Here is a 17,201-nt window from a genome sequence, read left to right as displayed (position 1 = left end):
TTAAAATCCACACTACTTATCTTTATTTTAGGGGATGTGGGGGAAGGGTTAATTAGGGTTAAGCGACTTGTCCAGTGTCACAAAGTTAAGTGCCAAGTGTCCCAAACTGGATTTGAACTTGTCCTCTTGTCACTAGGGCCGATGCTCTATCCACTATGCTACACAGCTGCCCCTACTCTACTTATTTAAAAACAAACAAAAAAAAAAATCAAACCCAACAACCACATCTTTTTGAGAAGAAGCAATAGTACCAGTACTGGACTGGACTGTTGGCGACTGATTTTTTGAAAATTGAATTCTGTGTGACCTAGAATTAAGCATTCATAGTGAGGAAATAGAGCAAGAAGCACTGGCTTTGAAGTCAGAGGATCAGATCTGATTTTTACAATCTGGTCACCAAATGTCCCTGAGATTCAATTTCCTGCTCTATAAAAGGAAGCAGTTGGACAAGATTGCCCCTAACTGGCTTTGAAGTCAGAGGATCAGATCTGATTTTTACTATCTGGGAAAGTCACCGAATGTCTCTAAAACCTTTGCAGCTAAAACCATGTTGTAGCACCCCGGACAATGGGAGAGCGCCATCAGTAATAGAGGTCTGTTAGCACAGCTGTGGAACACGATACATATTAATATTGTCACAACTGGATACAGTGAAGATTGGACACAGTGGGAGGATAATCCCAACAGCTAAGACATAGAAGGCGTTTTAAGCCTTGTTTACATAATCTCCTTTGATTTATTTCCCCTGTGAATCAGGTATTGTTATTATCCAACAGAATAATAATTCTGATAAAATGGTAATTCCCAAAGAAGGAATTTTTTTAATATGATGAGGAAGTGTTTAAATTTAACCCCTGGATTCCTTCAGAGAGAGAGAGGGAAACTGGCATGACAGAAAAGTGACCTCCCAGCCAAGAGGTCCAGGGTTCAGGTCTAGCCCATGAGACATGCTGACTGTATGACCCTGGGCATATAACACCGAACCTATGCTCTGGGCAGCTCTCTAAGATCTGAGTAAGGAGGAGTCCTTCCATCTCACTGGGAAATCTCAGGGTCAGCCCCGTTGCCTCCACAGCAGTGCAGTCAGACTGTGTTCTCCTGGCTAACATCTACTACTTTCTAGGTGTATTTTTCAGTGTTGCCGCATTTATCATCGTGTGATTTTTCAGATAGATGGGGGAAGAAAGCCCGTCTCTGACCAGCCCATGCAAACAAAGCATGAGAACAGTTACACGGTCTATCCCAGGCTGTGGCTGCTGGTAACTGCCTGTCCTCCTTATTCAGGCTTAAACTTTTCACCAGAAGGAAGCATACAAGACGTTTCACACTCTGCCTACAACTTTTCAAGGATGTGTCCATTTTATGAATTTGAAAAACAAAATGGATTTAGTTGTTTCTCTTCCATTTAAACTTTATCATCATCAAAAAGCATAGTTTTTGAAAAATAATGGTATATGTGCTTTAAAGGATTAGTTTACTTCTAGTGACATTATTTTGTTCAGAGAGTTCAGCAACTCTGCTACTTGACTGGCAGAGAACAGGACAAAGGTTGCTTTTCTCAGATGGTCCTTTTTAGGCTCACTCCCAGGATGTGACTTGTATGGGCAATGAGTAGCATTATGAGAGTGGAAAGAGTTGGAAGGAATTCCAATTAAATTAATTTAATCTTATGTTATACATATTACATATGATTATATATTATATTATAATATATTATTGTTGGAGGCAGGGTGGCTTTTGGGAGAAAGGTCTAGCTTTCGAGTCATGATGAACAGAGTTCATGTCCCATCTCTGCCACAGAATATACTATACATTATCATTACATATTATGCATATTATATCATTTACATTATATAACATATTATAAATTATAATTTTAATAAAAGATTAAAATAAAATAAAATTAAAAAAAAGATTAAATAGAGTAGGGGCACTTTTTGTATCCTGGACATATTTGGCAAAGCCTTTAGACCTCGTTCAAAAAAGAACAATAATGACAGCCATCGTGACTATTAAGATACCTTACAATTACATGGCACTTCACATTTATTATTTCATTTGATCCTCACAACAACCCTGAGAGGTCAGAGTTATTATCTCGTTTCATATATGATGAACTGAGGCTGAAAGGGTTAAGTGACATGCCCAGAGTCACATATCTTTTAGGAAGTGAAAGATGATAAACTTCCTGTTTGTGATAATGAGATCTCAAAATACAAAATGTCATACAGACCTCAAAATAACCTGGAGAATTCATCCAGTAAATTGAATTGAGATCAAACCATTGTTATCGACCGAACTATTTCCCACAGTGGACTTAAATTTGATCCATAAAATTTAAGAGCTCCATTTTTCACAGATGGCACCATCCCAAACACTTCTAACTTCTAAATTACGTGAAACAAAAAAGCTTTCAAAATATAGAGATTTAAAAGTTAGTCTGAGGATGCTCGTGGTGAGGCTATAGAAGATGAATGGGATTGTCTATTTAGCTAAAAAAAAATTAACCCTACACAATTATTTTATCTGTCCATAATAGCAGGAAGGCTCTTTCTTTCAGGACTATTACTATTGGGATCCCATCCAAAAAAAAAAAAATTATCATGATGATGACTCATTTGGTTAAGATTTACTAACCACTTTCTACGTGTGTCTCGAAAGTCTTACTACAGTTTAAGGTTAAAGTCTTCATCTTTGATTCTCTATAGCAATTCCATAGAAGCAGGTGATAGTATTGCCCTCATTTTGAAAATTAATATGATTTGCCATGAGTCTCGCAACCCTTCTGTGGCAGAGATGGGACGTGAATTCTGTCCTGTCCTTTCTCCCCAAAGACACCCTGCCTCCAACAATAATAATAACAGCATTAATATGGTAGTATATTAATGTAGATTCAGAAGGGCTTGATATGCATACTGATGGGTGATCATCACAATGGCACTTAAGGACAAACAGCCTCAGAAGTTAGTGGGGCTCAGCGGGTAAGGCTCACAGAGTTAACAAGTCCCTGAGGTGGGATGGGAAGCCAGGTTTTTAGCCTCTCCCCCTTGGCCACTGTCACTCCTGCGGCTTGGGAGGGTACCCTGTGCCCAGATGTAGGGAGGATGGTAGAGTAAGAGGTGAGTCAATCCATGGAGGAGCCGAAGAGCCATGTTGGCCCGGAGTCCCTCTAACCACCATCTTTCCCCTTTCCTTCTCCTCCCCTCCCACTTTCTTACCACGTTCAGCAGCATGATGATACAAAAGTTGATGCACACTGCTGTTCCCGTGGTCGCAACCTGAGAGTTATTTCTGATTAAAGCCCACTTGAAGGCAGCAAAAGTACTGACAGTCACAACACGATAAATGACGATTCCAAACACGGCGGCGATCACTACACAGATCTATGGCAGAAAAACGGAGAGGGTTCAGTGGGCTTCGTGCCTTCAAGAGACTCATCTCCATCAGAAACACTCTCATATGGGTGATGAGGCCGGACACGCTTGAGCTGGGAGTGATCAGGAAGGTCAGACACAGAGGCCACAGATGGATGACCTGCTGACTCTGAAAACCACCACGTACCATTATCTACATCGCATTTCTATTCATTTTCTTAAACATTTCTCAATTATGTTTTAATCTAATTGACCTGTTCTTCAGGGCAGGGAGTTTGACATCTCTGATCTAATCGAGGACTATGTTGGGAATAGACAGTCAATAAGTTAAAAGCTGATTGTTAAATTTTTAATCTTTTTTGATTTCTCTCTCTCTTTCTCTCTTTTGTGCGTGTGAGAAAGACTATCCACTATACCATCTAGCTGCTTCTGATAATTAAATTTTAATTTTTCTTTTTTTAAAATTAAAGCTTTTTATTTTTAAAACAACGCACAGGTAATTTTCAACATTCACTCTTGCAAAATCCAAAATATGTTAAAACATATGCAATCCTTCTATACATATTTCTATACACAAATGATAGCTAAATTTTCAAAGTGAGAACTTATTCCTTGGAAATTGGCAAATGCAACAAATCAGGGCTAGATTTTTTGTTTGTTTTTTAATTGTCTGGTGTTAAAAGTGATAGAGAAAATATTAATAATGTAAATCAAACTTAAATGCCTCATGGGTTCTTTTTTTTTCCGAGCCTGTTGTTATAAATTTATCAGCCTACCCTTGATCTAACTCCTTGTCTTACAGATGAAGAAACTGAGATTTAGGGAGGTTGCGATTTAAGATTGTAAGTCCCAAAATCTAGAGATGGAAGAGACTTTTGAAGGCTTTTAGGTCAACTCCTCAGTTGGCAGAACTTAAATCATTAGCTCGATGTTCCATAGAAACATCAGAGGTAGGATTTGAACTCAGCAACTCTGACTCAAGAGTCAGTTATTTCTCTTTTCACCGTATCTGGCTGCCAAGTAATCATCATTGACATCTTGCTGTCTTGTTTTATATGTATATGTACATATACACACATTTTAAGAGATTTTTTTCATTACATTATCATTTTCCCTGATGCATTTCTGTCCTCTTTGGGAGTATCTGTCAGGAACACTGCATTTACTCAATTGTGAATGATTTACAAATGAGTAACTCATAAAAGACACTCTTCACAATTCTCCATCTTTTGAGATGTGCTTCCCCAGAATGCTCCATTCTCCAACTGGGTTTACTGTTCTATATTTTCTGAAGACTTTAAAACTTGTGCAATATATCATAGAAAAGATAGGTATAAATCTAAGTCTTGCTGCTCTGCAATGCCCACTGCAATGAGCACATGACAAGTCCACGAAGAGAATCCAGCTCTCTTGGACCTGGTCCACTGAGTTTCACAGCCGCATTCCAAAAGTTGACTTTTCTAATCTCCTCCCTGGGTCATAAGTATTCTCGAACCAAAATGCTTGCGTGAGTTGTGCTCTCTGGAAAATGGCAATCGTAGAATTTCGGGATGCCAGATGGGTAAGCAGAAGGACCTGGATAGTACACCCCAAATCTGACATACTCAAGATATACCCTCCAAGCACAAGTCAGCCTCATCAGCCTTGTCCCTCCAGAGATTCTTTATTGAATCTCTCTCTGAGTTACTCATGCTAACTGCTAAGTAAAATAATAACAATAACAAAACCAGAGCTTACATTTCATAGCCTTTTCAAATTTATAAAGCATTCTCTTTTGCTTCCTGGAATGCTCTCCTTCCTCTGCTTTCATTAAGTCCCAGTTAAAATCCTGACTTCTACAGGAAGCCTTTCCCAGCCCCTCCTTCATTCTGTGCCTTCCCTCTGCTAATAATTTCTGATTTATTCTACACAGAACTTGCTTTGTATATATTTATTTGGACTTCTCCCTTATTAGGCTGTAACTTCCCAGCAGGCAAGAAATGCCTTTAACTTCTTTCTGTAGCCTCAGCATTTAGCACATATCAGGTGCCTAATAAATATCTAGAGATGGGTTGACTGACTGTGCTTTCACAATACAGTGTAGAGGAAGAATTGACCTTGGAATTACAAGACCAGGATTTTTGCTTTAGCTCGGGCTAGATGATCTTAAGCAAGTCACTGCTCTTCCTCTGAGCCCCAGTTTCTCCATCTGTAAAATGGGGATAATAATCATTCTTTTTTCTCCCACCTGCCTCTTGGATTTAACATGGGGATTAAATGAGGCCAAGTTCTCTGAAAACACTTTATACAAACATGGATGTCAGTTTCATTTACATAAAAACAAATGGAAAAAAGTCCTCAAACCATAAAAAATATTCCAGATGCAGAAACAACAAGTCTGCTGCATTTATCTGTAAATGCTTGATAAGGTTCTGGTTTTCCCGAGATGGGGTTCATCCGCTCTTTCTTGGAGTATTTGGCTTCAAACTGGGGCCGTATTTCTTCCTAAGGAAGAGATGGACAACTTTTATGGACAGGGCAGTCGTACACAGGAAAAACCAACAAACAGACCCACCAACACATCATTCTTGTATATTAGCATGCCATTCAATAGTTTGGTACTAGCTTCTCCACTCAACAAACAAGCAAGCGAGTAAGCAACCAATCAATCTAATATGGCAATCTCCAAACTCCATATCTTAGATCAAAAATAATCATACTGAAGAAAGTATATCACAGATCCACCATTATTGAAAGCAAGTGATTCAGATAGATATTTTTAGGATCTCAATCAGTATTTCCATTATTGTATTAATTCAAACTATAAGCCTCAAACCAAAAAGATTCTTTTAAAGTAGTTCCTTAGTGATCTGAAAAAATGAAAAAATTTCCTTTCTACTATTAGGGTGTAACTCAAACATCACAATGAAGATGAAAATTTTCCAGGTTAGAAAATGGAAAAATGCACTTCTCAGTGAGCTTCATCTCTTTGTTATCTTATATGAATTGCTAAAAATATGACAATTAAATTTTTTTATCACAAGCAATTCACCTTTAATCAACTGATTTTATATTAAAAAACTGACTTCAGAAACATACTAAAAATCTCTCAAAAACCAGTTACACCCAGGGCTTTTGAGACCTCTAAAACAAACAGAGATTTGATTTACTTAACTGAAATAAGCCCAAATAGGAAAGGTCACAGAATAAAAAGAAATTTTGGTATTAGGAAAAGAACACTCAGGTGTTAGGTTCTAGTTGACGGAGATTTTATATAATGTTCATGTGTCTTTGGACAACAGAAGAGAGGAGCTGAAACTAGGCTTTTAACAAGGTGAAAGATGTGCAAGCCTAGGGAGGAAGCTGGCCAGTTGTAGGATGGGGGAGAAGCCAAGTATTGAGGAGGAAGGGACAGATATAAGGGGGATGAATAAGAAGAGCTTTTGTTTATAGAATGCTTTTGTTCAAAGCATTTGACAAATATCACCTCATTTGGTTCTCACAACAACCTCAAGTGCTATGATCTTCATTTGACAAATTAGAAAACTGAGGCAGGGATAAGTTAACTGACTTGCCCAGTGTTACATAGCCTGAGGCAGGACTTGAACTCAGGTCTTCCTTACTCTAAACTGGATGTGTCGACTGAACAACCATATGAAATTCCCATGAGGTTTATGTGAATTAACAAAGAGTTAAAATAGAGGAACAATTGTATCTCTAGTGCTTTCCATAGTTCCTGGAACACAGTAAGTGCTTAATAAATGTTTACTTACTGTATCTAGGCAGCTTCTGAAATGGGTTTAGCTTCATTCCATTTATTTAAGGCAACTACAGTGGAAGATAGTCACAGAAACTCTAGAAGGTCCCCCTCTATTACCCTTAGATACATACAGCTTCAATTTTTTCAGTTCTTCCTGTTTTGTCTTATTAGAATATAGCTCTTACTGAATAGGAACTATCCTGTTTGCTTGTGATTGTATTCTCAGCTCTTGAAACAGTGTTGAGCATATAGGAAACACTTGTTTTGCCTGTCTGTCTGCCTGTCTGTCTCTGTATATATAAATATCTCTATCTAAATTATCTGTCTGTCTGTCTATCTATTCCAACCAGAAGGTAGAGAAAAGTACATTTTTGAATGACTCTGGCTAAAAAGGCAGGGATAGACACTGGATTTGTGATAGGTGACTCCCAGGGAAGTCTTTACCAGTATAAGTCAGCACTGTAGGTCTCTTGTTAATTTATTTTTTAATTTTTTAATTTTTTTAAATTTTATTTTATTTTATTTTTTTTGGTCTCTTGTTAATTTAGAGATTTACCTCCAGCAGTGACAGGTGTAAGGGACTTGCCCAGGTTTCCACCTTTAGCTGTGAAAGGCAGAACCTTGACTAAGACCTTCCTGGCGCTAATTCTGGCTCTCTTTCCATGCTATTCTGCTTCCATGGGTGCAGTTGGAGTCTTAGGATCACCCTGGGGAAGGGGATGGTCTTTCAAGCTGAGGGGTATTTTTCATACAAACCTCCTCTTCTTCCCAGTCGATCAAGTCCCAGTCATAAGCAATTACTGCTCGCCTTCTCTTCCAAAACTCCAGGAAAACGGTTGCTGGAATAGGAAGAGAAGGACAGATAAATAAAAGTAAAAGAAGCATTGAAGGCATTGGGAAATGAATTGTACTACTGAGAATGTAAGCTGGAGGACAAGGACTGTTTCATTTTTGGATCTTCTAGACCCAAAGCTCAGAACTCAGGAGGATTGTGGAATTATATCCAACGGGAGGAGAAGTAGCATTTGTTGAAATAGAGGATAGGGACTAAACCTGTGATTTCACAGGGATAAGAGAGCTCCCAGATGAGGAAAGTCCCTCCACTAACACAGGGTCTTTCTCTGGTCACCCTGAACAGGGTCCTTCCTTAAATGGCTAGCCCAAGAGCTGAGCATAATCATTAAGATTGTCCCAACCACAGCCATCCATCAGTCAACAGGCAGAGGAATGGCGTAGATATTAATGGTGGATTGGGGAAACTTTTTGTAGAAGGTAAGATTCTAGATGGGACTTGAGGAGAGACAAGAGGCAGAAATGAGGAGGGTGAGAATTTCACATAAGAGAAGGAAAAGTGAGGAGGGCAGTATCCCCAGATCCAGAGCATGTAGAGGAGAGTAATGAATAGGGGATTGCAAAGGCAGGGTGAGAGGAGATCAAGGATTAGAACCATCCTGGAGGAGCCTGAGGGATCCTTCTCAGAATCCTATTTTTAAATATATAAAATAAAAGACACAGCGATGGCAAATGATACCAATTATCATTAAATACAGTTACATCTGCCTGTGTGTGAATATATATATATATGTGTGTGTGTGTGTATGTGTATATACATATATATGTATATATAGTCTAATGTGTATATGTGTATATATACATATATGCATAAGAAAGTGTACAGGATAATGGAATACATATAATAGGCTACAATTTGAAATAATTCCTCATATATGTATACATATATGAATTATATATAGTTGTGTATAACTATATATAGTTATGTAATCATATACATATTTCTATAACCACATATATTTATATGCAAATACAAACATGTATGTATATATAGATGCACCTGTATTTCTATACATATGTATATATAATTCTATATTCTCTATATATGTATGTATACATAAACACACATGCAGTGTGTATATATACAAAAATGGAAAGTGTATGTATGTGTTTGTTAAAAACAAAAAATCTGAAGTCAGGTTAACATATTCCTGGATTAGGGAATCTTTAGCCAACATCACATAAAAAAGTAAAATGCACAATTAATGTTGAGCAGACTAGACATATGGCTGCTTCTCTCTGTGCTAGAAAACTGAGGATGTCCAGGGATGCTAAACATCAGGCAGAGGGGTTCCCACTTCCAGCTCTTTTAAGATAAAGGGCGGACCCACACTTAACACCATATACCAAGATAAGATCAAAATGGGTCCATGATCTAGGCATAAAGAACGAGACTATAAATAAATTAGAGGAACATAGGATAGTTTATCTCTCAGACTTGTGGAGGAGAAAGAAATTTGTGACCAAAGATGAACTAGAGACCATTACTGATCACAAAATAGAAAATTCTGATTACATCAAATTAAAAAGCCTTTATACAAATAAAACTAATGCCAACAAGATTAGAAGGGAAGCAACAAACTGGGAAAACATCTTTACAGTTAAAGGTTCTGATAAAGGCCTCATTTCCAAAATATATAGAGAACTTACTCTAATTTATAAGAAATCGAGCCATTCTCCAATTGATAAATGGTCAAAGGATATGAACAGACAATTTTCAGAGGATGAAATTGAAACTATTACCACTCATATGAAAGAGTGTCCCAAATCACTATTGATCAGAGAAATGCAAATCAAGACAACTCTGAGATATCACTACACACCTGTCAGATTGGCTGACAGGAAAAAATAATGATGAATGTTGGAGGGGATGCGGGAAAACTGGGACACTGATGCATTGTTGGTGGAGTTGTGAACGAATCCAACCATTCTCGAGAGCAATCTGGAATTATGCCCAAAAAGTTATCAAAATGTGCATACCCTTTGATCCAGCAGTGTTTCTGTATCAAAGAGATACTAAAGAAGGGAAAGGGACCTGTATGTGCCAAAATGTTTGTGGCAGCCCTGTTTGTAGTGGCTAGAAACTGGAAAATGAATGGATGCCCATCAATTGGAGAATGGCTGGGTAAATTGTGGCATATGAATGTTATGGAATATTATTGTTCTGTAAGGAATGACCAGCAGGATGAATACAGAGAGGCTTGGAGAGCCTTACATGAACTGATGCTAAGTGAAATGAGCAGAACCAGGAGATCATTATACACTTCGACAACGATATTGTATGAGGATGTATTCTGATGGAAGTGGATTTCTTTGACAAAGAGACGTAACTGAGTTTCAATGGATAAATGATGGACAGAAGCAGCTACACCCAAAGAAAGAACACTGGGAAACGAATATGAACTATTTGCATTTTTGATTTTCTTCCCGGGTTATTTATACCTTCTGAATCCAATTCTCCCTGTGCAACAAGAGAATTGTTCGGTTCTGCAAACATATATTGTATCTAGGATATACTGCAACATATCTAACATATATAGGACTGCTTGCCATCTAGGGGAGGGGGTGGTGGGAGGGAGGGGAAAAATCGAAACAGAAGCGAGTGCAAGGGATAGTGTTGTAAAAAATTACCCTGGCATGGATTCTGTCAATATAAAGTTATTATTAAATAAAATAAAATTTAAAAAAAATAAGATAGTTAAAGGGCTTATGCAATTTTCTGTCTTAATAGTGGATAATATACATTTATCTTGAAGGAGAAAAATACATTGATTTTTTTCCCCTTTGTTCATTAAAAAACAAAAGAAAGGAAAGAAAAGAACTCTGGGAATTTAAGAAGTGACTTTTGTATTTCCCCTTCCTTGTCTTTTTAGAAGACCATTTGCTGTTCACCTCATGTGGCCAACACTATGGGCAGTTTTATTGAGAACAGAAGCAGCCTCTTTATTTTACTGTTCTATTTTCCCTTCTTATTTCTACAAGAAGACCTGCCCCTAGTTTCGCTGGAAACATTTCTAGGGGAAAACAATATTCTTTTCTCTGGAGGGGAGGTTTCCTGCTGAATGCCCTATACTTAGTGACTATTTTACTTTATGGAACCTATTCACATGACATCTTCCCCCATTCATCTTTTTATATCATTTTTATAGGTTTCAAAACAAGTTCATATTTATCAAGTCATTTTCTCTCACAACAGGTGAGGTGAGACAGTGGGATGGAAGAGATACAACATGGGGCTCAGGTGCAAAACAACCTGGGTTCAAATTCTCTCTCGGATGTTTACTGAGTGACTCTGGGCAAGTTCACTGTTCTCCATAAATCTCAGATTCCTTCTTGTTAAAATGAGGACAGCCCCTCTTCCACCTATTGGTGGAAAGAGCACTGGAGTCAGAGAACCTGAGCTCCTATTCCATCTAGACAAATCACATATTCATCTATAAAGTGAGAGGAGTGGGCTGGATGGCCCACTTCAGCTCTAAATATCTGACTGTCTGCAATGACTCCCTGTGGGTCAAGAACTTTGGAAATGTTTTAAAAATTGCTATGTGAATTCAAACCATCCTCTTCCTCATTAGGCAGCAGAAGGATTGCTATCCCTGCTGAGGTGACTGAGAGCTTAAAAACTTAAAGACACAAGAGTCTGAGGAGATAAGGGATAACTCACTTTACTCATCTAATATTCTCAATGGTAAATAGTTTATGCAATTAAAAAGTCACTTTTCACAATCTCTTCAAGTTGATTCAAGTTGAAATTTATAATTAGCACACATATTCCAAAACGAGGAAGGCTTGAAATAGATTGAGGGCTGATCTTGGAGCATTCAAATTCTGTCTCTGAAACGTCCTAGCTGCCTGCTCCCAACACCCCACCCCACTCTCTGTTTGGGAGATTGAGAAAATTGCTGACCTACATCATCAGTGAATGGAATTTTCACAGTAGAATTTTCCCATACTGATTTAGGCTACATGTCTAGAACCTCTACTCTGCATCCCCCAAATTAAATCTGGAAGCAAAAACAAAATTAAAAATTAAAAAATAATTAAAATTAACTTAAAAAATTGCAGTATAATAAACAAACATTTTCCTTCTCTCCTTCCATCCTCTTTCTTTCTCCTTCCCTCCCTTCTTTCCTCCCTCCCTCTTTCCCTTCATCTCTCTTTCCATTCCTTCCTCCTTCCCTTTCTTCTTTCTGCAATGAGAGTCACACTAAAACAATAACTTCTGTTTTTAGATCTGGGACCTGCAGGGTACTCCTAGGGTAAAAACTTCATCTACTAATATAGATCAGCAATTTGTCTGTAATTTAGTTTTAGGAACTATCTAATTCTTAATACTAATAATAAGGATCTTGAGAGGTTAAGTAAGTTAGCTATATTCATACAGTTAGCAGCTGTTAAAAGGAAAACTTGAACCCAGGGCTTTCTGACCCCTGCCAAGCTGCTTCTTAAACACATAATCATAATCTTGACATTTTAGTTATACTTGATGAAGATCTCACTGTTTATTGCAGAGAATTTAGTTCTTAGTAACAACTAGAGAACAAGAGACCAAAAAAGCTCCACCCAAATCCCAAGAGATTAGGGCAGATGATCCACTCCTGACTTGTCTCTGGCAACATCTGGCTCCCCAATGACTTGCATTTTGTGCCCCCCATTTCCCCATCCCGGGGCAAGAAGCCAATTTGGATTCTGTACTTGCTCTCTGGCATGTTTCTGAACAAAATCCAGCGCTATGGAAAAGCCTCAGGAACTCCGATTTAGGAAGGACCAGCCATAAATTTCACTTGGCAAGGGACCAATCATCACTGGAGGTAGCCTCATCTTGGCTGCTCCATGCAGGCTAAGGCAGCCCACTCAAAACAGAACCTTACAGAATCTCCAGAGAAGATGAGAATTGGAGCCAAAAGCAAACAAGGGAACAGACTCCCCTTATCCAGGGGTCTTGCAAAAGCTGGCTGCAGAGAACCTGCATTTGGTTATAATCTTTGATTTGCCATTAGCCAAGAAGCAATGATTAAATACCTGCTGTATGCCAGGAACAAGGTGGTAGAATAGAAAAGAAGGTGAGATGGTGTTTGTAAAGAGCTCTTCAAACCTTAAAATGCTAGATAAATGTTATTATTATTATAACCAAGTTTAAAATGCATATAAATGCCTGCTGCCTTATTTTCTTCTAGAACGTTAGCTGAAGTTTATACAAGTTTATGAAGTGAAGACCCTGGGCAAGTCACTTCACTCAGTCTGCCTCAGTTTCCTCATCTGTAAAATGAGCTAGAAAAGGAAATGGCCAATCACTCTAGTATCTCTGACAAAAAAAAATGGGGTCATGAAGAGTTGAATATGATGAAAGCAATTAACCACTCAATGAATTATCGGACAACTATCAAATGGCTCCTTTTTATTGTTACTCAACCATACCCAATTCTTCATGACCCCATTTTGTGTTTTGTTGGCAAAGATACAGAACTACTTTGCCATTTCCTTCTCTAGTGGCTAAATGTTGAGAGATGCAAAGATAAATAATATGTGGTTCCTCCAGTGAGATGCAGGGTCCTTGAAAGGACCCTGTTTCTGTTTCTGCATCCCCAGGTTCAAGTCAAGCTGGCCCCTTAAAAATGCTCTATAGGATTGCTTGCTGAATTACTTTTTAGGAGCTTACAATCTATATCAGGGAGACTGGGATACATATACACACACACACACGACACAGAAAATTCAATTTAGATTTGGTATCGGTGCCAGATCAGATTAGATCGGGGAGAATTGTGTTATGCACTGAAGAAAGTACTTATTGTTACATCTTCCAGCAACTTACCCCAGACTGCCATGAAAACAGCAAAAAAGACGGTAGCTCCATTGTCAAAAAGATGGGTTACCTGGGGATGACAAGAATCGTGAGTTATACAGTTTTTCTAGTTTTTTTCTTTTCTGGTTTCTACAAGAACCAAAGTGATCGGTAACTCAGTGATTTCTTCAATGGCCAAATTATGAAGGGTGTACCTAAAGCCATGAAGATAGACAAAGAATGGTTGAAATCTTTTGGTGGAAAGGAGATGTTGCATTAGGAGTCATCCGGACATTCTCAGAAGGTTAAGGATCAGATTCACATGTTTCTCTGTAAGTGTATTGATTCCCATTTTATAAGAATCCCATGCTTTAGGAAGGGCATTAATAAGTGGAAGATAATCAGAATAATGAAAGAACTCAAGAATACTACACATTTATGTTATATAACTTCAACTAGGCTCTCACTGCTTCTAGGCAATCCTATTGTACCTCCCTCATCAACTCACTTTTCCCCTCTGCTTCCTACAGTGACTTTTCTAATATTTTCATCCTTCCTCAAACCTCCCATAACTCTCTTTGCCTCTACCCTCTTAGCTGAGAATTTTGTCTATTAAAATTTTTAAAGATTATACATGTACATTCATTTTTACATAGTTATATATGAATCATGTCGGGGGAGAAAAATCAGAACAAAAGGGACAAATCATGAGAAAGGGAAAAAAAAACAAGAAAAAAGTGAAAACAATATACTTTGATTCAGCCTTCAAAGCTCTCTTTGGATGCAGATGGCATTTTCCATCCAAAGTTTATTACAGTCGTCTTGGATCACCGCATTACTGAGAAGAGCTAGGTCTATCACAGTTGGTCATCAATCTTGCTGTAGCTATGTACAATGTTTTCCTGGTTCTGCTTGTTTCACTCAGCCTTAGTTCATGTAAATCTTTCCAGGGTTTTCTGAAATCAGCCATGTTCATCATATCTTATATAACAGTTGCCTTGTATTTTACAGAAGTTGAGACTACCGAGCTCCCTTTTCCTCCTTCCTCATCTACCAATCTCTCCTCCTTCACCCCTGCCTCACCCAGTGAGGTAGCCCACTTCTTACCAAGGCTTCCCCTCTACATATTGACCCGATCCCACTTCATGAACAAACCACTCCATCATCTCTCAATTCCAGGTGTTCCCTCCGGCTGTCCCACATACCTGGAATACTTCCCCCCCTCCACTCTCACTACTGACCTCCCTGGCTTCCTTTAAGTGCCAACTAAAATCCTACCTTTTATGGGGAAACCTTCCCCAACCCCTCTTCATCCTAGTGCCTTCCTTCTATGAATTATTTCCTATTTCTGAAGTATACAACTTGTTTGTACATATTTATCTGCATATTATCTCCTCCATTAGAGAGAATGCAAGTTTCCTGAAGTCAGGGACAGTCTTCTGCCTCTTTTTTGTTTTCTCAGCACCTAAAATACCATAGCATTTAATTAATTCAATTTATATTTTAAATTAATATTTGATTGATTAGTTGAAGAGGGTAAGTTGAAATAACAAGGGATATTCAGCTGATGCATGAAAAAATTGTTTGGGATTGGGGATGGGAGGTAGAGGAGACATGTTAGTTGGCTCCAAATATTTGAAGGATAATTTTACAGAAAGGGCCTGGATTGTTCTGCTTGGTGCTAATACACAAAACTCAGAGCAGTGCAAGACAGCTGTGGTGAGGTAGATTTAGATTTGATGTCAGGGAAATCTCTATAACAAATGGAACCACTCCAAAGTGGAATGGGCTTCCTTAAGAAGCTAGTCAGATAATAAATACTTACTAAGCACCTATTACCATGTGCTAGGTGGGCAGCTAAGTGATGCAAGGGACAGAACATTGGGCTAGGAATCAGGAACACTCACTTTAATGAATTCAAATCTGGCACCACATGTTAGCTTAGTTTTCCTCAAGAAGCTTAGGACCCTGGAGAATATTGTTCCCCCTTTTCATTAATTTCTTATGTTTAGACAGTCTTAGGATCTTGGAGCTCAAAGGATCTGAGATTTTAAAGGTAACATGAGACAGTGGGAAAGATGCTCAATTTGGAACCTAAGATCCTAAGTGTGAATCTTGGATTACCACTTAGTCTCCTTGGGCCTGTTTCTACATCTGCAGGATGAGTCCTTTCCAGATGCCAATCTGTGTCCCCACTCCAACAGAACATATTTAGGGTTGAAAGGGTCTTCAGGGGAAAGGGAAATTACCCTGGTGCCAAAATCTGGGTTCAAATTTTGGCTGGCTTACTACCTAAGGGATTTAAACCTAAGTGGGCACTTAGCTTTTCTAGGCCTTAATTTCCTAATATATAAAATGAGGGGATTGGATTAGATCATATCTGAGGTATTTTTCCAGCTCAAAACCTGTCAATTCTAAAATCTACTGCAGAAGTTCTTAACCTGGGGTCTGCAGATACCCCATCTCCCAAAGAGGTCTATAATTGTGAACTTGAATGAGGACAAATTAAACTTATTTTAATAGAACCGGTTTCCTCTTAAATTCTGTTATCTTTATTTTATTAAGTGAATATGTTCATTCATTCCCTCAGTCTCCTAATTACTCTGTCCATATTTTATTGTCCCTGATATTTGACTGGGAGGTTCTTGAATGCCGGGACTGGGATTTTGGTTTTGGCTTTTTTTTTGTATCAGCAGGGCTTGATACACAGGAGGCTCCGAACATATGCTTGATGACTTAAATATGCTCTATGTAAACACGTGGGGTTTTGTTTTCCCCAAATCCCCGACTTCATAGTTTCTTCATATTAAAAAAGCCATAGCTGTTGCCCAAAGCAGGCTGAGCTGGCTAAGCCACGGAAACCATCATTTTGACCCATATTAATATCGCTGAATAACAGCTATATTTATTCTTTACACATGACAGAGAGACAGCAGGGGATTTCTGCCCCCCTTGGATCACTTTTGCAGCAGCAAGGGCTCGGGCAGGAGCGCGAGATCCCTGCCAAGCCCAGGCTTTCTCTCCTGTGTAAATCACACCGGCACCGACGCCAAGCTGGGATGAATGATGCTTCTTGGCAGAGGAGGGTGGTGATCTTTTTTATGCTCCTATATAAAGCATACATTATCCCCCCTCTGAGAATAAGCCTGCTGAAAAGAAGTCGTTCTCTTCTCTATTAAGGTGCGATTGATTTTAGCTTCTTCTTGAAGCAGGTGGCTTGTTTTCCCTGAACAAAGGGAGAACAGCAGCTCACTGAGCACAGGAAGAGAGAAAGAAATAAAACCTGTATCCTCATCCTCATAGAAGCTCTTGGAGCGCATGCATGGGGCTACTAGATAAGTGAAGGAAAATGCATCCATTAAGCACTTACTGTGTTCCAGGTGCTTAGCGCAGAGACACAAATGCAACAAGACAGTCTCCGCTTTCAATAAGAAAAGTCTAATTGTGTATT

General features: G+C 38.6%; 1 protein-coding gene across 5 annotated transcripts in view; it reads right to left on the bottom strand.

Annotated features, from left to right (window-relative positions):
* ANO4 (anoctamin 4) overlaps positions 1-17,201 on the bottom strand; it is a 392,142-nt gene that overhangs the window by 38,267 nt on the left and 336,674 nt on the right. For all 5 annotated transcript variants that reach the window (XM_052001731.1, XM_052001734.1, XM_052001735.1 and 2 more), the window contains 4 exons: positions 13,781-13,841; positions 7,870-7,952; positions 5,718-5,858; positions 3,219-3,383 (listed from right to left, as the gene is read on the bottom strand). In XM_052001731.1, the coding sequence (XP_051857691.1) occupies positions 3,219-3,383; positions 5,718-5,858; positions 7,870-7,952; positions 13,781-13,841 (450 nt within the window). The remainder of the gene's footprint in view (positions 1-3,218; positions 3,384-5,717; positions 5,859-7,869; positions 7,953-13,780; positions 13,842-17,201) is intronic.

This window comes from Antechinus flavipes, chromosome 5 (assembly GCF_016432865.1).
Source record: "Antechinus flavipes isolate AdamAnt ecotype Samford, QLD, Australia chromosome 5, AdamAnt_v2, whole genome shotgun sequence".
In the NCBI taxonomy this organism is placed as follows: Eukaryota; Metazoa; Chordata; class Mammalia; order Dasyuromorphia; family Dasyuridae; genus Antechinus; species Antechinus flavipes.
The sequence above is the reverse complement of the archived record's forward strand: the minus strand, read 5'-3'. Positions and strand labels throughout refer to the sequence as shown.